Source organism: Notamacropus eugenii, chromosome 3 (assembly GCF_028372415.1).
Source record: "Notamacropus eugenii isolate mMacEug1 chromosome 3, mMacEug1.pri_v2, whole genome shotgun sequence".
In the NCBI taxonomy this organism is placed as follows: domain Eukaryota; kingdom Metazoa; phylum Chordata; class Mammalia; order Diprotodontia; family Macropodidae; genus Notamacropus; species Notamacropus eugenii.
Genome location: NC_092874.1, coordinates 14,437,875 through 14,459,766, shown reverse-complemented (window position 1 = coordinate 14,459,766; position 21,892 = coordinate 14,437,875). Strand labels below are relative to the sequence as shown.

The 21,892-nt window shown below is 46.2% G+C and overlaps 2 protein-coding genes across 3 annotated transcripts in view; both read left to right on the top strand.

Annotated features, from left to right (window-relative positions):
- The window catches only part of TOMM7 (translocase of outer mitochondrial membrane 7), a 518,839-nt gene that overhangs the window by 418,131 nt on the left and 78,816 nt on the right, over positions 1-21,892 (top strand). The gene's annotated exons all lie outside the window — the stretch shown is intronic.
- Positions 1-21,892, top strand: part of RAPGEF5 (Rap guanine nucleotide exchange factor 5) — a 232,177-nt gene that overhangs the window by 145,802 nt on the left and 64,483 nt on the right. For both annotated transcript variants that reach the window (XM_072650899.1, XM_072650898.1), the window contains 2 exons: positions 2,624-2,742; positions 3,267-3,355. In XM_072650899.1, the coding sequence (XP_072507000.1) occupies positions 2,624-2,742; positions 3,267-3,355 (208 nt within the window). The remainder of the gene's footprint in view (positions 1-2,623; positions 2,743-3,266; positions 3,356-21,892) is intronic.

Here is a 21,892-nt window from a genome sequence, read left to right as displayed (position 1 = left end):
CAAAGCAGGTGAAGATTCCCTGGAGCAGAGGGTCTCTAAAACCCCCCACCCCCATCTCAGACTTGGCATCCTAGCACGGCATCCTTGCTGCTCACTTACTTGGAGAATCTGGCAATAACACATCTCCTCACCTCTGCAAATGGAGAATAAAAAGTGCCCATCAATTCTTCACCTAGAAAGAGGTTAATGGGATGTCACTGGCTTATAGCTGACTCCTGCTCTTTGGTGGAAACTGGCCTCTAAACCTGCAACCTTATAAAGAATTGGAATTGATAGTCAATAAGCTTTTCTTAAGAGCCTACCATGTGCCAGGCACAAATGAAAATAATCCTTGCCCTGGGGGCTCTTCTGGCCATGCTCTTGGGGGATGCCACAGATCAGGGGAAGGGTAAATACAGGAATGACTCTCCAGGTGTAGGAGGGACCCTGGGGATGCTGGAAAGGTTGCAGAGGTGAGAAGGGAGCACACCCTAGGAAGGGAGATGGCTTGTAAAAAAAAACAGAGCAGCTGGAGGGCCTAGATCAGGGCACAAATACATGTTCTTGGGAGGCTTGGTCTGGGTGGAATGTGGAATGTACCAGTGGGAACAAGGAAGGTGGGAGCAGCCCAAAGAAGAGCTTTGAGGACAGGCTGAGCAGTTTGTATCTTAGAGGCCATATGGAGCCACTGATTCCTGAACAGGGCAGCAGTGCAGTCACAGGATGGGTCTGGCTGCTTGGATTGGGAAGATGGTCTATGGGTGATGAGGTAGGGGGCTAGTGCAGGAGAAGTCATTCATGTGAAGTCCAGCCATCTCCTGAGGGGGGCCCATCCCCCTCCACTCCTCACTTCTGCCCCCACTCTACGCTGTTCGAAAAGTCAGATTTACTGACCTCAGCTTTCCTTTGAAAACTGCCTTCAGCTCTGACTTGGCCATCCCAGGGACAGATTCCACTGTCAGCTGTTAGGAAATGCTTATCAGTCTCTCTCAGAACACCCAGGGTGCCCAGGAGTTAGTAGTAGCTGGCCCGCCTCCCCTGGAGCCCTGTCCTTGGACTCCACTTGCTCAAGGCTGTGAGGGAGGCTGTGTGGGTCACAAGGGAACCCTTCCTCTGGTTTGCTTCCCTCTTCCCCCCCTCTGCCTTTCTCCCCTCTCCCTTCCCCTTCTCTGCACCAGCCTGACCTCTCCCTCTCCCCTTCTCTCTCCCTATCCTTCTTCTCCCCCTCCTCTTTCCTTCTTTCTCCACTCTTTCCTCCTCTCCCCATCTCCTACTTTTCTCGCCCTCTGTCTTCCCTTGCCCCCTTTCTCTGTCTTTCTTTCTCTTTGTCTCTCTGTCTATCTCTGTCTCTGTCTCTCTTTCTCTCTCTCCTCCCCCCATCCCCCTGTCTCTCCCTCTTCCCTTCTTTCCCTCCTTTCTCTCCTTCTTTTCCCCCTCATTCACCATCCTCCTCTCCCTGTTCCTCCCTCTCTCTGAGATGGGAGAGGCCAGCCCCTTGACCCAGAATATAGACATTTCAGCCTAGGTGGGCTGCTAACAGGAGCTCCTTTTGAGCAGGCTTCGAGGCACTCAGAGTCACCCAGGACATAAGGGCAGGGATGCCCTGAGCCCCAAGTCGGTGATCTCTCTTGAAAGCCTGATTGTGGCGCTGGCTGGACTGGCCCACGGGGCAGAGCAGCCTCCCTGGGCTGGGGCAGATCCTGGGTGAGGAACAAATGAAAGAGCCCCCAGTTCTCAGGATGTAAAGTATGAATCCAGTGAATAGACCATGATTGTTTGGGATATTTGTGAATTCTCTGATTCATGATATTCATGTAGGGAACTTTTTTTCTTTTTTTTTTTTTTTTGCTCTTAATTGTAGCCACATTCTTTTTGACTCTTTTCTCCTCCAAACACTTGAAAGGATTTCTGGGGTTCTCTGGGACTATTGTGTTAGAGCTGGAAACTGATAGTATGGTAGAAAGACCCCTGAGTCTGGACTTCAGAAGACCTGAGTTCAAATGCTAAATCTAATGATTCCTACCCGTGTGACATTGGGCAAGTTAAATAACTTCCATGGGACTCAGTTTCCTCAAATGTTAAATGAGAGAGTTGGAGCAGGTGGTCTCTGGGGTTCCTGTGATGCTCTAAATGCCCTCATTTTACAGATGAAGAAACTGAGGCCCAGGAAAAAGAAAGTGATTTGTGTCTCAGGGTCACAAGATAACCAAAGCAGGGTTTGAGCCTAGGTCGTCCAACTTCTCGATGATCATAGGATCAAAGAGTTAGTGCTAGAAGGGGCCTTCAAGACCACTTAGTCCCCTCTCTTCTGTTGGAGGAATCTTGAGGCCCAGAGACAGAAGTGCCTTACACAGTCACCCAGCTAGAATTCAAACCCAGGGCCTCTCACTCTGATCCAGGGCTTTTCCCACAAACTCAAACTCCTTTAAAGGGAATAGGGGATGTTCAGTCTGATCCCAGTTTCACTGTGGATGTCCAAAATGTCATCCCAGCCCCAAGAAGCTGTAGCTCCCCCCCACACTTCGGAGAAAACCCATCCCGCATCTGGCACTGGTAGGCTTCTCAGCCGTTCGATGAGTATTTACCTTTTCTCTGTCTCTTTGTTTTCTCTCCTCTCCTTCCTCTCCCCAACCCCAAATTACAGCCAGATGATGAAGTGACAACCTTGCAAGTTAAAGAGAAGGATGGAACGGTGCTGGTATTCAAGAAGGTGTCGTCACGCGGGCCGGCCCCCACCTCAGGGACTGCCCACACTGATTGGAGGTGAGACGCTTGGGCTTTTTTTTTCCTCTAGCAGCAGACACACTGGCTGCTTGCCTTGCTCCAGCTGCCTCCTCCTCCTCCTCTTCTCCGTTTGTCCGTCTCCCTCTGATTGTCTCCCTCTTCCCCCCCTCCCTCCGTCTCTCCCTCCCTCCCTCCCTCTCTCTCTCCGCCTCTCTTCTCTCCGCCTCTGGAATGTACTAGCTGACTGCAGAGCCCCGAGCAGCCAGATGGACTGACTGCCTTCTAGGGGAGCAGGGAGATGGCGAGAGATCTGAGCATCTAGGGAGGGGGAGATGCCTTTGTTACTTAGCAGGTACAATGGGGAGCTCCCGGCTGAGGGTCTTTGACCCGCACCTTGAGAGGAAGGACTCCGGCGCCCTCCCTGGCGGGCCACAGCTGGCCTTGCCCACCTTTGACGTGCCTTATTTCAAATACATCGACGAGGAGGATGAGGAGGATGAGTGGAGTAGCCGCTCCCAATCTTCCACGGAGGATGAGTCCTCAGACTCTCTCCTTTCTGACAGATACGTGGTGGTGTCGGGGACGCCCGAGAAGATTTTGGAGCACCTCCTGAATGACTTGCACCTGGAAGAAGTCCAGGACAAAGAAACAGGTAAGGGGGCGCAGGGACTTCCTGCTGGCGTGGGGAGCCCAGCTGATTGTATGCGTCTGTGGATGATCGGGGCCAATGCCAAGCAGGGGCAGTGCCAATGCTAGAGGGAGTGCCTAGCGTTGCCCTGCTGGGTTGGCTCTCCCCTGAGAGCTTGGTGGATGCGTTGGGTTTGGTTTGCTGTCCATGCCCTTTCCAGATGGATGCTGGCCTGGGACAGGGCAGTACCAAGAATCCCCAGCCATGGCAGGCTTGGCATTTCTCCCCCAGTTTTAACCAAAGCCCATGTGAAGGCAGGGGCCCAAATGGGTTCCCAGCATGGAACCTGAGGGGACCTGCAGAGAGAGAGTGCTGAACAAGGACAGAGGTGCCCACAATTAATAAAATTGCTCGGGGCAGCGTCTGCATCCCACAGATAAATGGTTTGCCGACAAGTCTGGCAGAACAATCTCCAGGGTGTAAGATAGGGTACTCTTGACTTTTCACCTAGAAATTGTAATTCATTGGTGCCTGGAGGGATGACGATATTGATCAGGTGTCCTGGATGTCGACTTTAATCTCACTGCTAAGTATACTTTGGGCTCTCTCTGTGCTCCTTCAGAGGAAAGACCATTTGGTTTGGTACTTTGTTTTTAAACAGCTTGAGTGTTTCCCATGTGAACTGAGGCATCATGATGCCCCTTTCTAGTGTGTCTCAGGCCAGAAGTTGGCATGGTCTTCAGCCTGGAGTAATTTTTGCATCAGTCAGGCCCCTTGATGGACACTTGCCTTATTGGCTACAGGATTCAGGTTCAGGGGCGTTTTGGGGTCCTAGGGCCTCCTTGTCTGGTGCTTCTCCAGACAAGGTATCTCAGATGTATGACTTGCTTACAGATTCCACCAGAGAGTGGTTAGACTGGTTTAATTGGAGCAGATGAACCCCAATTTCAAGTTTCTAACTCTGCATGAGGGATTCAGAAGTTCCCCGGTGTGGTGGGAAGTTTCCTGTGAATCCCAGTGTTGGACTACAGTTGGAAAGTTGGGAAGGTCCTTAGTGACTTTTGAATCCAGCCCACACAACCAAAGCTTTCACATCATGTAATATCCAACATCATGTAATATCCAATTCCTTACTGGGAAGGACTGACACAGCAAGAACTTGTCATAGACTAACCCACTGTGTGCCACGAGAGAGTTACTGTTGCTAGCTTAAGTATCATCCTGGGGTGAGAGATTTAGAGCTGGGCAGGCCCTTAGAAGCCATCTAATCCAACCCCCTCATTTTAACAGAAAAGGAAACTGAGGCCCAGAGAGGAGGAGGAGCTTATAATCATAGAAGGATTGCTTCAAAGGACCCCAGAGCCCCTAGTGGAGCTTTCCCAACTTAAGAAGGAGGAAGCTGAGGGCTCAAGATGAAAGTTAAAGGCATAAATCTAGCACTGAAAAGGACCCCAGAGGCAACCTAACTCTACATGGGAGGAAACTGAGGCACAAAGGAATTGACTTGGCCAAGGTCCCACAGTTATTAAGTGGCAGAGAGGTTTGGCCCCATCACCAGGCTACAAATCCTGTAGCTTTCCACTTTGCCACAAGCCCAAGGAACATGAGGGGGTTGGAGCCTTCAGGCTCTAAGTCTGTGATCTTATGGTTCTTAATTTATAGTGAATAGATGACAGAGGTTTCAATAATGTCCTTAGAGCTGGGGAGCTGGGGCTTACATTCTGTCCTCAGTACTTACTAGCTGTGAGACCATGGTGAGATCATTTTGTTCCTCTGGGCTTTAGCATCCCCATCTGCAAAATGGGCATGGCGGGCTTAGTTACCTGTTTCCTAGAGTTATTGTGAGGACTTTAAAGGTGCCATCAAAGTGTATGTTCTTGATTACTGGTCCCACCTATGGTCACTCACCCAGGACAGATGAAAAGCCCCAATCCCCACCAGAGTCAAGGTTGATGTGCTGTTGCGTCTACCCACAAATCAATATTTTGTGCCCCCAAAGCCATCTGAATATCCTGCTTTCTTAAGCCAGAGTTCACCAGGGCTAGGGATGAAGTTAGTTCAGCTACACTTCATGTGTGGCCCAGGCTGAGGCCTCTGGCAAAGTTCGCTGCTTGGCTCCCCAGATGTGTTAGTGAATCTACTTCCGTGGAAGTGAAGGTAGAGTGCTTCACGTGGGCACTGAAGGGCTTGGCCACAGTGGCAGGCTTTCCCCAAGTTCGCATAGGTGCTGATTTGTGACCAGTGTAATCAGGCAAACATGTGCCTGCTTGTGCACAGCACCATGTTGGTTCTGGAGGCACAGATAGAAAGAGATAGTCTCTGCCTTCAGGGTGCTTACGTTCTTCTGGACCCAGAGAAGTCTCTACAAACTGTATGAGAATGAACAGAGCGTAAACGCATCAGAAAAAGGGATGCTAATTGGCCAGGCTTCCAACAAGCCTTCCGTGCCCACCGCGGGCCAGGCCTGGGCCAATCACCTGCTCTGTCCGAGGCACCGTGCACTGTGGGTGGGGCTTGCGATAAAAACAACAGAAGGAAGTCCCTGCTCCGAAGGAGCTTATGTTCTATAGGAGGCATACACGGTACACCCCATGAAGCATGGGCTAGTGGATGGGCATTGAACTTGTGACCAAGCCCACCTCCAAGCCCACCTCAGACACTGACCAGCTGTGTGACCTTGGAGAAGTCATCTGGCTTTTGTGTGCCTCAGTTTCCTCATCTATAATACTAGGGGACTGAATTGATGGTCTCTTCCAGTTCTCAGTCTGAGCTCCCATGATCCCACACTGAGTGTGGGCACGATTATTTGAGAAAGCGTTTCTGTTTCTCTTCCTCTGAGATAGAGTCCAAGGACTTGTTCATATCTTTCCACGATTTAAAAGCCAGAATGATGACTGTCCTTCAAGGCCGACATTGGTGTCATTTGGGAGCTGAGCAGTCTTTTCCCATCTCTCCCAATCAGAGCAACTCTGGGATTCACTTTCACCATATGTCCAGCTCACAAGATCCAAACAACTCTCAGCCCCCGACTCTGGAGCTCCTCACATCACCAGACCAAAGAAAGCTTGGGTAGGAAAGTCAACAAGCATTTATTGAGCACTTACTATATGCCAGGCACTGGGGATTCAAAGAAAGGTGCAAGCCAGCCCCTGCCCTTCCCTGCCCAGTTTGGTGGGAGCCATTGTAATCTCTTAATAAGTATTGGGTGACTGTTTGGTCTCCTAGTACCTGGCACACACAGCAAGCACTTAATAAAGAATAGAATCCCTAGCTTCTCCTGGTAACCCTAGCTCTTTTTACTTTCCCCCTACTCACATAATCAAGTCACATTTAGCATGGAATCAGAGCAGCCAGGGAAGCTCAGTGGATGGAGCACTGGGCTTGCAGTCAGGAAGACTGGAGTTCAAATTTAGCCTCAGAAACATCCTAGCTATGTGACCTTGGGCAAGTCACTTAACCTCTATTTGCCTCAGTTTGTATACGATGGGGATAATAATAGCACTTACTTCCCAGAGTTGTTGTGATGATCAAGGGAGATAATAATTGTAAAGTGCTTAGTGCATGGTAGGTGCTATATCAGTATTAGCTCTCTTCTGCTTCCTCCTCCTCCTCCTTTCCATCAGACAGTATAAGCAACATTCCGCACTTCTAGACTCCCATTTCCCCAACTGAGAGAAGGGATGTGTGTTTCCTCCTCTGTGGCTAAGGCTGGTCCATTGCAGTTTACTGGGTTCTCCTGCCTCCCTATTATTTTTGCATTGCTGCCAGTGTGCATTGTGTTCCCCTGTTTCAGCTCCCGTGACCTTGCATCGCTTTGTGGAAGTTTGGCTGAGGTTTCCTGGATTGCTTGTATTTACCATTTGTTAGGATGCAGCATCCATTATTCCGTTATATTTCTATACAACAATTTATTCAGCCATTCCGTAAGTGATGGATACCCATTGTGTCTCCTTTCATTTCTTGGATTCTCTTTATTTTATATAACAACATTATTCTGTTGTATTCATGTACTACAGTGTATTCAGCCATTCCCCAAGCACTGGGTATCCACTATATTTCCTTTTTTATTTTTTGCTAACCCGTGAAGTTCTACTACTACGACTATTTTGTGAATACTAGCCCTTTCTTTCTGTCTGTGATCACATTGAGCCAGATGCCCAGTGGCGGAACTCTGGGTCAGACATTTCAGTGAGTTTTTCTATAACTCCAAAGAGCTCTTTGGAAAGTTGAACAGTTCCACCCATAATATATTGGCATATCTGGCTTCCTAGCCCCCGTCCTACATCTGAGGAGAATATACAAAATCAAAGGGGAAAAGTATTACGTTCGCTGTTTTTCTGGACTAAAAAGCAAGAAAAGCCTTTGGAGTAGGCATCTCTAATCCTTGGCCCTGGGGCCACGGGGAACTTTTGACTCTTGTTCATTGTAATAAATGAATTAGGGAATAACACTTTGAACTTTGAGAATACTTAGGACATGACCCTGAATCTGGGCTCTCATTCCTAATCCTGAGGGAGCCCCAGATCTTGTGGGAGACACCTGGGAGGCAGATTCAAGTGTTCAAGGCTACTTTTCAGCATCTGGACCCCTTTTGAAGGAGGGTGATTCCCCATCCTCTGGAAGACAACTAATTGTATGGTTGTCCACACAGTCCCACAAGTTTGGCATGGAGGCAGCTTATGGGTCCCCAAATGGAATAGAGCAGTAAGGCCATTCCTGCTCAGGCAGGCTCCTCCATCCCTGGAGGCCAAAGACAAATAACATGGGAAGAGACCAGTATCCCCTCTCCTCTCTCTTCTCTCCAGGCAGTTTAGGAGATGACAAGGTGACAGGTTAACCATAACAGAAACATGTTCACCACCTGGCAACTCAGTGCCTCCCTGTGTAAGGAGAAATCTGACCTACCCAGTGAGGGACCCTGGCAGGACTGCTGGACACTGTAGTGACAGAAGATCTGGTGACACTCATATAAGAGATATCCCTCACTGCCTGAAGTAAATGCCTCAAGTGACTTGAGGAACAGAAGCTAAACTTCTAAGATAGGATTTTTCCCCAATGTCAGAATAAAGTTCAGCAAAAACAATATTATTCAACCAATATATATTAAGTTCCTACAATGAACAAGTGAATGAATGACTGATTGAAGCATTTATTAAGTGCTGACTGGGCACAGAGCACTGGGGACCTAGATACAAAAGTGAGACGGTCCTTGGCCTCTGGGAACTTCTGTTCTACTGGGGAAGGTCACAAATACAGGTGACTTCAGCTGCAAGGCCGATGGAAAGCCCCATGGTCCTGAGGATACAAAACCCATGTTGATGCCTCTTTGTAACTGTCATTTCCATCCTGTCAGTCTCTGATGCTGAACCATCTGACAGGGCCAAGGTCTCTGGGGTCAGAACATTCCTTTCTGGGTCTTCAGTAGCTGTGGCTGCAGCCTCTGAGCAGTCTGTCCCTGGTCTGCATCTCACAGGGGCTGCTTCCTGGATGACACTGGGGGCATTAGACTGGAACCCTTGTTCTTCCCAAGCCTTATGGACTCAGGGTCCTGGGCTGCCTCTGTCAGGGTCTGGGAGGAGATGCTGGTCAAGGTGGTGGCCAGGGTGATTTGACTTGGCTGGCAAAGGCTGTCTGCCTCTCAAGGTGTCCTGCTGTTCCATCCAAATGGCTTGCCTGCTACACTTGGCATGATCTCAGACATTTGCTAACTTTATGATCCCAGGCAAGCCCCGTTAATCAGTCTGAATCTTGGTTTACCTATCCAAAAAATGGAAATGAAAATACCTGGAGCATCTTCATCATGAGAGGCTATGGAGAGGAGTTGACGGAGAACTGGCCATGAGGTCAGGAAAATACCGATTCAAGGTCCTTCCTCAGGCCATGTGACTCTAGGCTGATCAACTAATTTCTCATTGCCCTATTAAGATCAAGGTCATGTTCTCCCCCACAAAACTTGGAGTACTGCCTGAACCAGATTAAAATGTAACTGGGAAACATTTCACAAAATGAATAAAAATACAGTATAACACAATTAACGTAGTAACACTGGCCTCCTGGTTTTTCCAGGAACAAGATGCTCCATCTCTCAGCTCTGGGCATTTTCTCTGGCTGTCCCCATACATGGAATATTCTCATTCCCCCTCTCTGCCTCCTGGCTTCCTTCACATCTCAATGCAAACCTATCTTGTACAGCAAGCCTTTCCTGATCCCTCTTCATTCTAGTGCCTGCCCTCTCTTACTTCCTTCTCTGTCCCTGTTCTGGTGGGTGAGACAGTATCATGTAGAAAGAAGCGAGAAAGCCAGACCAAGTCAGGGAGATCTGGAATTGAGCTCCACCTCTAAGACATTCTGGTTCTGCCAGTCCAGAAGAATCATTTGACCTCCCAGTATCTCCAGCCAACTCTTTAAGGATATAATTTACAGAAAGAGAGCTAATCTGCATTGATGGAGGGAATTTCCTCAGTGGAACCTACCTATATCAATGGAATTATAGTGTACCAGTCACTGAGGCAAAGGAGGGAAGGAAGAAAGGGAAGGAGGGAAGGAGATGTGAGAGAGGGAGGAAGGATGGAAGGAAATAGAGGAGGGAAGAAGGCAAGGAAAAAAGAGAGCAGAAGGAAGGTTAGAGGGAGGAAGGAAGGAATAAAGGAAGAAAAAGAAGGGAGGAAGGAAGGGAGAAATAAAGGAAATGTGTGTGTGTGTGTTCATCCTTTGTTGCCGAAGAAGAAGACCGTGCCATCAGAGAAATGATGACATAACTTGCACTTGACTTTGTTTTGGGTGAGGGAGGGCTGTGCAGATCACTAGCCTCACTTCTCCTCCAGAGCCATCAGAATCCAGTAACCAGATATCATCAGGATGACTGGAGATGACCCAGGATGAGGCATTTGGGGTTAAGTGACTTGCCCCAGGTCACACAGCTAGTGAGTGTCAAGTGTCTGAAGTGAGATTTGAACTCAGGTCCTCCAGATTCTTGCACTGGTGCTCTATCCACTGCACCACCCAGCTGCCCCAATAAAGGAAATAAAAAAGGGAGGAAGGATGAAAGGAAATAAAGGAGGGAGGAAGGAAGGGAAAGGAGAGAGAGGAAGAAAGGAAGAAAGCAGAAAGGAGAAAAAAGGAAGAAAGAAGAGGAAGGAAGAAGGAAGGACAGAAATTTAAAGGATATGTGTATGTGGGGGGTGGTATTGGACCTGATGACTTCTAAGATTTCTTTCAAAGCTAAAATTCTGTAATTTTAAGATATCTGCAACTGCATTAGCCAGAGAACCACAGAGCTGCTGAAAAAGGACCTTGGGCTCCCCCGAGAAGTCCTTCAAAAGTAGCAGATACCAGCATTCCTCAACAACTACGTCAAGGTTACTGAGCTTTTTTTGCAAAGTCCCCCCCTCATGTATGTCTCTGCCCCACTGTCTACAGCCATGTGGTGCAGCTAATGGGGAGATGGATTATTCGACCTGATTGACATAACATGGTTCTCCCTCCTGATTTGTTTGTAAGGACATTGTATCAAATGGGCAGTTTTGACAAAAATCCCTTGAGGAAAACGTGCTATGAAATTAAGAAATAGAAGCAGTGCTTCATAACTAGAGAGAGAACCAGTCCCAGAGGGATCTTGCCAAGGCATTGGGAGGTTTTCAGAAAGTTTCTGGTGCTCAGAACAATGGCCCACATAGTAAGCACTTGATAAATGTTGATTGATCCATGGCTAGAAAGCACGTGGCTTTGTTCAGTGACAGAGCCACCCTCTCTTTTAATTCCTGGTTTCTTTCCATTGGTCTAGTTCCACTTGGTTGAAGAAAGGGTAGTACCATGCCCTTCATTTTCTGAGTCGGTTATGTATCTGATTAGATGCCCCCAAGGAGCCGAGTCCCAAGAACATTACCAGTGTACCAGGGCTGTACTAGGTTTGAGGAGGAGCCGAGCATGATGTGGTCAACCACTCAGTTTTGGAAGAGAGATGAAGCTAGAACCATCCTGGTGTTCTGCACAGAGGAGGGCAGCAGCCCAAATGAGGGCCTCGCCGCAGGTGGACACAACCCACACCTCTGCAGACTTGTCAGAAGCTTAGCCCTGGGCACAGTCACTGAATCATAGGGAGAGTTTAGTTATGTCAACAAAGTCAGAAGATGAGAATAACTAACAGTTTTAAGGCACGTTTGCCAAGCACCAAGTGTGGGGAGGTACGGCTTACTGCCATTCTTATCCCTACTTTACCAGCGACAAAACCAATGTCCAGGGGAGTGAGGTGGGGTAGCTAGACAACACAACTGGAGGCAGGAAGACCAGAGTTTAAATCCTGCCTTAGACACTTAATAGCTGGTGACTCGGAGAAAGTCATTCAACCTTTACCTGTCTCAGTTTCCTCAGCTCTAAAATGAGGATGATAATAACACCGATCTCCAAGAGCTATTGTGAGGCTGAAATTGAAATTGTGAAGTGCTTTGCAAACCCTAAAGCCCTGTATAGATGCTCGCTATTATTTTAGACAAACTGCTGCCTATCCATGGCCCAGGGGTTGCAGTAATGGGCCTGGAGTCAAGAAGACCAGAATTCTAGAGGGACAAGTCACTTACCCTCTGAATGCCTCAGTATCCTTGTATGTACTTGGGGATAATAACAGTATCTGCCTCTGAGGGTTGTTGTGAGGATAAAATGACCTGACATATGGAAAGAGTTATATACGCGGCAGCTCTTTATTCTTAGGTAACACGCTCAGGGCCACACAGCTAATAAATAGATGATGGAGGTGGGATTTGTACCCAGGTCTTTCCTGACTCCCACACTGGTGTGCTTCCCACTCCACCACACTGTTCTACTTAAATACAAAGATGAGTCACTTTGCTGTCAGAAACAGGGAGGGCTGCAGTCAGGGAGAAAGATGCTGAATTAGGATCTCTTGAGGTCATGGGATCATAGAATCTAGAGGTAAAATGGGGTTTTAAGGCCGTCATTGCATCATCACAGACAAAGAGCTGAGGCCTAAAGAGACTGAATGATTGGCCCATGATCGGAAGGCTCATGGGTGGGATTCGCCCCGGAGTCTGACTCCAGAACCTGCCCTTTCCACTCTGTGTCTTCCATCTTTAAAATATATGACTCTCCAAGCATCAGTTGATAACTTCTTAATCCACAATGGATTTGTGCTATAGAACCATTTATGTTTCACAGACAAGAAAACTAGGGTTAAAGAGAATGACAGCATGATATAGTGAACAGAGTGCCAACCTTGGAATCTTGGGCTCAAGTTCCACATCTGGTACTTGCTATCTTTGTGGCAGGTGGCCAATCACTTAAGCTCTGTGAGCCTCAGTTTCCACATCTGTAAAATGGGAATTAAAAATCGCTATGATACCTACCTCATTGGATTATTGTGAAATTCAAGGAGGTGAGATCAAGTATGTTAATGTTTGCATTAATGCCGGTAGCAGTAGAGATGTTAGTGGTAGGAAGTGTCAAAGTTAAGTTCTGCCAAATGATAAAGTGAGTATGAAGTAAAGACATAAAGATAACTCTGAGAGCCCATAGCTCTTTCCCTCAGCCTATTGTGGGTCTTGTGCATAGAATCATGGATGCCAGAATCATAATTGAAGTAAGGCTCCCTCTGGAAAGCCCTAGGTCAGGCTGTTTGTGAGCCACTTAAGTCATTTCATCTCCAGCACAAAGGCCATCATCTGGACTACCAGCTGTGAGCAAATAGCCCCTCTGAGTTCATACTCTTAAGAGGGTACAAAGCCTCCCTGGTTCCAGCTGCCACCATGGCAGCTAGCTTAATGAGAAATTACTGGGAGTCCAATTTCAGACGTGAATTTCCATTTCAGTCCTTCGTCTTTCGGACGAGTCTGTTCTCTCTCACCTTTGAACACGAGACATGATGTACGGTAACGAGGGAGCTGATGCTTTTACACTGCCAGTGGATTGTGGGTTAATTAATACCCTCGTTACTAAGAAAGTGGGGGAAGTGAAGTGAGACTGAGCTGAAGCATCAGGTTATTAACACTCACTGATTAAGAATGGAAAGGTGCTCGTTTCATTGTGGCACGACCCCTGGGTGGGGTGATGTCTTTAATGGATGGTACTTCACCAAGAGAACCAACCATTCTTCCAAAAGAGTATTTTCATTTTCTCCCTAATACGAGAAGGGGCCATTCTAAAAGATTAATTGCCAGGTGGGAGAATGTTTCATCACTTCATCATTGAGAACACACCTGCTGGGATCCACCAAGGTCTACTTTAAGTTCTGGGTTCAGATTTCGTCATTACAAGTATATACAGGATCAAGTGACCAGAATACAATGGTTTTCCTGTGAGTGAAGCATTTTCAGAAAAACATAGAATGGTGCCTTCATTGGTCTCTCAATAGAAATAGTGATTTTTTTTCTTAGTGTAATATCTACAATTGCTCTCCCCCTCTGCCTCCTTTTCATCCACTCTGCAATCATCACTGCAGAATTGGAAGGGGCCCAAATAAGACTGATGACCATTTTGTATTGTCCTTTGTCTCAGGGGTTGCCATGGCCAAAGAATTCATTACCCAGTGGCTAGACTAGCTTCTTCTTTTCAGCATGATAGAGTCTGCCAGAGGTTATGGTTTGCTGGCAAAGCCATGAAAAACCCAGGGTCACCTCTCAGAAAGGTATCTAGGTATGACTTTGTGCTTGAGTTATTTCCTTGTCTCATCCAAAGAAAATGAGGAAGGCCCCTGGCATCTTGGGAAAATGTCCCATAGCAAACTTCTGGGAGAATGAATGAGACAGGATGGATGGGTATGGCTAGATGGGTGTTTATATTGCTGGATGGAACTCATATATTGGTGAGATCATAGCACCGTTTTCAGTGTGAATATGTAAGTTAAGCTAGGGAATTTAGGTAGGCTGAAGGTCTGATGGATGGGGAATTGACACACATCTATTTGACTAGGAGAGATCCCCAATAAACAAGTGATCAAAGGACATGAAACTGAAATCTGTTGAGCACATGATAATATGCTCTGAGTTATGAATAATGAGGTAAATAAAAACTAAAACTACCCTGAGGTCTTGTCTGAAACCCCTAAGGTGATAAGGGTGATCCAAGATGGAAATAACCAGTATCAGGTAGAAGACAAGCATGCTAATTCTCTATGAGGATATCTATGGGTTGCTTCAACCATTCTGAAAAAAAACAACAACATGGAATTATGCCAGAAAAGTGAATAAACTATTTGTAAGCTGACTCTACAATCCCATTGTTAGTCATGTGCCCCCAGGTCAATAGCAGAGGGAAAGGTCCTGTAGAGATGAAAGTATTTATAGCAGCATCTTTTTTTGTATTAGCCAAGAAATTGGAATAGAGATGCCAACCTTGGGATCAGGATGACTTGAGTTCAAGTCCCACCCCTGCCACACACTGGTTCTGACTAGTCGCTTAACTGCTGGGTGCTCCAGACAGCTCTCTAAGACTATAAGTTGCAGATCTACCTTGATAGAGAGAATTTCTTCACCAGCGAGTTTCCTATATAGTTGAAATCCCAGGTCTAGACAGAACCAGAAATAAGGTAGGCATCCACTGACTGAGGAATGGGGAACAAATTGTGATATATGGATGTCATTACTATGTCCCAAGACACAATAAATTTAAAGAATTTAGAGACATTTTGGAAGACTTATATGAACAGATGCAGAGTGAGACAACCAGAACCAGGAGAACAAATAATAGAGTGACCTTAGTACTAGACAGGAAAGCCCTGCCAAACAATGCTGGAACTCTGAACCAGGCATTGACGCGTTCTGATTCCAGATGACTGGTGATGAATCATGCCTACCTCCTTTCTCCTGGGAGGAGACATTTAATTTTCTATCCATCTTTCAGATTGTAGGCACTGTTTACAGTCAGTGTTCACCTCTATAATTCAATATCGTGTTTCCGCTACATATACTTCCATACTCTGGATCTCATTGACATGGGCATTTCCTCCAACAGTGCACATTGAAGCCTGTTCTATGCGACACTTGTTCATATTCTTATTCATTGGCAAGGGTCTGCCCAACGTGCCGAGAGTCTCTCTCAGGTTCTGCTGACATGTGGAGGGTACCATGTGAACTTATGGGTTGTCCATTGGTCATGTCTTTCCAAAGCAAGAAACATCTGGGTGGTGGGGGTGATACATGGTAATAAAGGGAGGTAGAATTCATAGCACAGTTGCCTACATAGCCTCCTTCCCAGTATGTCAGTAAAAGTTACTGTGGAGGAGAAAAAAGTTAAGAAGTATCATCCTCTGGCTCTTTGGGAATTGGCCAAACTAGTGATGGAGTGTCTAGGAATTAATTTCAGGGGATTTTGGAAGCCAGACAAAGTCATGCCTATCTGTGGGGAAAGGGCCATTTTATGCAGTCCTATTTACTCTCTTTTCCCCTTGTTATGAATATACATAAACTCTGCCAACTCTAACCCAAGTCAGAGTAAAAATAGCCAGACTCCAATAGCTTGAAACTGCACTAAGACTTTTGGGACACCTTCTATAGTAAAGCACTGGGATAGAATATGAACCTAGGTCTAGTGAGTCCCAGTTTATTTCTCTTACCTTTGTATGGAATTTCTGTCATCATCATCACCATCATCATCATCATCATCATCCACACTGGTATGCTGCTTTCCTGCTCAAAAAGTCTTTACACGTATTGTCTCATTTTAGCCTCACAACAACCTGTAGGTAGGTATTCGAGCCACTTCCAATTCCTATTTTACAGATGTGAAAACTGAGACTCAAAAAGCTTGAATGACTCCCCCATGGTGACCCACCTAGTAAGTGTTGGAGGAAGGACTGAAGGTCAAGGGTGCATCACTAGGAGTATCCATTTTTGATGGAAATGTAGCAGATGTAGGAAATTAAGCTAAATTGTTATTGATTCTATCATCTCTGACCTAGAAATTGATCTTTAAAAGGAATTTGTGATGACTTGTTCCCTTGCACTTCTTGCTGCCATTTGCCTCTGGTCTGCTTTATAAAATACTTTATGATTCTCCCTTCTCTTTTGTCCTTGTCAATATTCCCTTCACTGACACAGATTGTGACTCCTTTAAAACTTCATGGCCAGTCAGTCTTTGAGAGTTGCTGTGGCCCCAAAGTTGATCATCCTGCAGCACCGCTGGTGAGAAGACTTCCCAAACTTACATAACCAGATCTGTCTTTATACAACAGACATACACCATCACCGGGTGTGTACCCAGCCTTCTGAAGTTCAGCAGTATTTATGTTCTGCTGACAGAGCAGAATCACTTCCATGCCATGCAATGAGGCACAATATTGTCCTGTTCCATTCATCAGTCATGGTTTCTCTAGCCATTCTGCAGCTGATGGGCATCCATCAGGTCTTTGCTACCACGAGTCCTGCTGTGGATATTTTTGGTCAGTATTGGATGTTCCTCTCTGACCTCATTAAGGTATATTGTTGGTAGTGGAATCACAGACATTTGTCATTCACAATTCAGAATGATTTCCCAGGATGGGTGCGCCAATTCACAGCTCTACTAACAGTATACTAGTAATGCTTGTTTTCCCTCAGCCCCTCCAACGTTAACTGTTTCCAGTTTCTGTGATCTTCTACAAATTCCCAAATCTGAAGAAAGACTCCTTAGAGTTACTTCTTTTTATATGTTTCTTTACGTTTATATTTGGATATATTATTACGCATTCCTTACTTTTTATCTACTAGAGAAGATTTATATTTCTTACTATTTGTTTGGACTGGTTTTTTCTCTGATCACTGATAATTTGCAGTTCGTCTTTTGAAATGGTGTATAAAGTTATACTTATTGGTGTTTTATAAATTATTCTCAGGCATAATCTGCCTTTCCAATAGGACATGAGCTCTCTCAGAGTGGGAAAGTCTTCTTTAGCTTCTTTTGGTTTCCAGAATAGGTCTCTTGTGCTAAAGGCCGTTAGTGAGATGAGCCATTGACTGGATAAACTCGATTGGTGAGTGGTTGATGTATTTCTTCTGGCCAGGTTTTGCTGTTGTCTTTAAAGAGGTGATGCCATGAGATCACCAGAACAATGAGACAGCAGTGTTTGTACTAAAGGATTTTCTCGGTCTGTGGTGGTTCCTGCTATGTTTCAGCATTCACTCCTCTACTTTCCTAAGTCTCAGCTGCATTTTATGAAACATTGATTTTGCCATAGGAGCTGTTCAGGACCTACATCCATGGAAATGGGATAGTCTGTCCATCACGGGTTTGACAGCCTGATAGTTTTATCCAAAGGACCATCCCCTTGTAACAGCCTCTACAGAAATTACAGACAGTGTAAAAGGCAAAAATATTTCTCTTTCAGCTGTGCTCATGCCCCCTACCCCTACACAGCTGGTAGATCAACGGAGACAATCAGATGCCCTTGTCTGAATTTGAAAATGTTGCTGACGTCTTCTTCCAGCTGAGTTTACTGTCTTGCCTCTACAGGGAGGCAGGCTTGCTGAAAAGGACTTCCCATACTACAGAGTGGGCACTTCAGGGGGCTGATCAAGGTGGGAAAGGAGTGTTGTTGTATGGTAATTTGGTGGATGAGCAGTCACTACATTTGTTAATCTTTTCAGAGGTCTCTCTCTAATCATTGGCCTCATTTAGAGAGCACCACCATAAAATAAGTTGGAACTGACAAGCTCATGTGGTCCAGTGATGTCCTTTTAGATACTGGCGATCTGCTAGGTCATTGTCTTTTACCAACCTCAAGTTCCTCTTCATTGTCACACTTCTCCTTCCTTTTCCCATTATCCCACTCTCCACCTTGGGGGCTTTTTATTGTTACTGTTCTACAGTTGAAATCTATCAGCCTCTTTGCTGTCCCCTTTGTCCTTTTGTCCCAGAGTTTTAAGGAGGCTTATATGGATGGTGAGCTTTCCTAGAGTTCATGGAAATGTTTTTAGCATCAGATAGGGTGGAGAGTAGAGATGGGGAGAGGGAGAAGGGGAGGGATGGGGAAAGGGTAAGAGAGAAGAGGAAGGGAAGGAGAGAGACAGAGAGGAAGAGAGGAAGGAAAAGAGGAAGAGGAGTGGGAGGAAAGGAGGGAATACAGAGACATGAGGGGAAGGATGCAGGAAGAGGAAGAGGAGAGAGAGAGAGAGACAGAGATAAAGAGCCAGAGAGAAAGAGAGAGAGAGAGAGAGAGAGAGAGAGAGAGAGAGAGAGAGAGAGAGAGCGCACACAGGAAAGTAGCAATGGCAGAGTGACTTGCCCATGTTGAAATCCTTGTTGCTTAAATCTGATTGACGAACGCCGTCCCTTTGAGCTCTGCTTCCTCCAGTGTAAAGATGGGAAGAGCCAGGTATATGTGGTCCTTCATTGCTGAATGGTGGTCAGGCAGGTGTGAGGATTTCTACCTTTACCATGGCAGAGCTAGAGCTTTATTATCCCAACTCTCCCATTGTGTGTATTGTGGACCTTCATGGAACAGAAATTGGCATCACACTTGATGACAATGGGCCATTTTTCAGACTTCTCTTTGTGCTATGAACAGAGCCCGAGTTCTAGAGTCAGAGGTGGTTGTTTAGTTGTATCTGACTGTTCATGACCCCATTTGGGGTTTTCATGGCAAAGATACTGGAGTGGTTTGCCATTTCCTTCTCCAGTTCATTTGACAGATGAGGAAGCTGGGGCAAACAGGGTTAAGTGAGTTGTCCAGGGTTACACCGCTGGTAAGTATTTGAGGCTGCATTTGCACTCAATCTTCCTGATTCCAGACCTAGTGCTCTGTGTACTATGGTGCCCTCTAGCTACCCTAGAATCAGAGGACTTGAGTTCAAATCCAACCTCTAACATCTACTGTCTGTATGAGTTTGGGCAGGTGACAACCCTGGAACTCAGTTTCCCTATCCTTAAAATGAACTGATTCAGTTAGATGATGCTTTCATAGATCAAATCTCAGAATCTGCTAGATATTAGGTATCTGAGCTCCATACCTTGAGCTTTTTAATCTAGGTTCCTCCACTCACTGCGTGTGTAGCCTTGAGCACTCCACTTGACCACACTGGGCCTCAGTTGCCTTCTCTGTAAAGCAGAGAGTCTGGACTTTTAGTACCAGGTTTATGACTCTAAGGGACACAACAGAAAACGCTGAAAACCTTAATGATACATGACTTCTTTTGGGAAAATATTTTGGTCCAAATAAAGGACCCATTCTTCACAGACAGACAGACAGACAGACAGACAGACACACACACACACGCACACACACACACACAGCCTGGCTTGTTCAGAAGTTCTGTGTCCTCTTGGAGAGGCTTAGAGGCTTGAAGTCTTGAGGAACTGGATTAAAATCCTGTCTCTGGTGCATCATTTAACCACCCAGTAGCCCAGACAGCTCTCCAAGAAGGTAAAAGAGGAGTTGTTACTCTTCTTTAATAGAGGGAGTTTGCCACAGCAATGAAGTCTCAATCTGACCCTGAAACAAAACCAAGTTCACCCTGTATAAACATCCTCTTAGTACCTTAGGTAGGGAAACTGGTACATGTGTGGTATTATTGCATTTTTATTTCATGAAAAAGAATTCCTCTTGAGTCGGTCCTTTGTGGCCACTTTTCAGATGCCATGGGCAGGAGTGGGATTGAAGACTGGGAAGAAGAAAGTGATACCCAACATGCCCTAGGAACAGTGATGTCAAAAATAAATAAAACGTGTTTATTTGAATTGGAGGGAGCATAGTAAAAGGAGCTCACAAGCCATTTTGTCCGGGTAATTGTTTATAATTATTGTAGAGGGGATACTGGCATATTTTTTTCTTTCAGAGCTCCCTTGCTTTTGGACATTGGCCATTACTCGGGCCATTGTAGCTGTGTGCATTTCCTCTGCTCTCTTTCCCACCCACTCCCACCCCCACACACCCGGGGGTCTGCCTGGGAACTGGGAGCTCTCAGAATGCCTCAGTTCAGTTCAGCTGAAGGCGTTGAAAGCTGTTTTCATCTCTTAACTGATCGATGGGTTTTCTAACACAATTCTGGTCAGTGCAGGCCAAGTCCTCCTGGGCTGGATGGTGACACCTTCAAGTCATCAGCTTACTAAATGGTAATTGATGACTTCTGATTGCCTAAATAGAGAGTCACACTGGGGAGGGGGGAGAAACTTGGTGACAGCCGTTATCCTCAGATGTTGAGACATTCAGTTTGCTTCTAAACTCACTTTTAAAATGAGGAGGAGGAGGCACAGCAAGGTGGAAACTAGCTGTGTGACCTTGGGCAAGTCACTTCCGTAGCAGAGGCTTAGCAAAGCACCTAAAGGTTTATAGACTCCAAGAGCTGTCTGTCACAATAGACTTCTGTCTCTTCCACAAAAGAAGAGAAAACCTAATCGTATTTCCATGAGCCAAGGTCCATGCTGGTTTTCCATATGGGAAATTTCATGAAAAGGAGATATAGAAAATGTTCAGAAACATAAACCTCAGGGACACACAAGAGGTAATCCATGAATTTCTTAATGTATTAATTAACAAATGAGGAGAAAACAATCTCAGGGCCACTCTTTGGTGGGATGAAAAAGATGATAATGGTGACTTATAGCCCTAGTAATCTCCGAGGATCTTGGTTGTGTAACATTATAGGATCCATGATCCGGAGCAGGCAGGACCTGAAAGACCTCCTCATTTTATAGTTGAGAAAGCTGAGCCTCAGTGAGGTTTGGTGGCTGCGTGAGTCATCCAGGGAACAAGTAATGGGGCAGGATTTGAACTCAGATCCTCCCTAAAGAATGGGCCAGTGAAACACCCACAAATCACCAATGAGTCACACAAGAAACTACTGAAGAATTCAGGGATGATTAGGCTGAAAGGCGATCCAGAAGTTGGCTTCAAATCCTGGTGTATCAGAGAGAGATTGGATCTTTTTCCACAGCTTCAGGATATGGAGTGAGGCCAAATAGGTGAATGTTCCAGCTGACCATGAGGAAGAGCTTTCTTACACCTAGAGATTCATGACAGTGAAGGCTCACAGTGAGTTTTGTCCTTCTCATCACTGGAGGCCTCCTTCATGTAGGAGATGGCACCAGAGCTAAACTTTAAAGGAGATTGAGATTCAGGGAGGCAGAGGAGAAAAGGGAGGGCTCTTTGCAAGCCGGCACCAAGGTGGCATGGTCAATCTGGGTGGAATGTAGAGCATGTGCTGCAGAAATAGGGAGTTGGTGGTGAAAGTAAGGTAGGCTGGAGTCAGACTGGGAAGGGCTTTCAATGCCAAGCAGAAGAGGGAGCATATTATCCTGAAGGAAGAAGATAGACATCAAAGCTTCCTGAAGATCCAAGTGAGACAGATGTGCTTCAACAATGTCAACTGGACAGTAGTGCAAAGGGTGGAAGGGAGAGGGGAGATCTGAGAAACAGGGAGACCAATGATGTTGGGATCTAAGTCTCTGGGGCACTCATTGTCAGTCATCTCTAAGAGTTGGACTGCATCTGGATGTTGAGATGCTCCAGGACGGGCATTCAGAATCACGCAAGGGTTTCCATTAACCACACAGAGGGAGAGTGTCCCCCAGAGTCCCTTCTGCTATGGGGATAGCTGAAGGGAAAAAGAGTCACAGGAGAGATACTGAAGGGCATCAGAA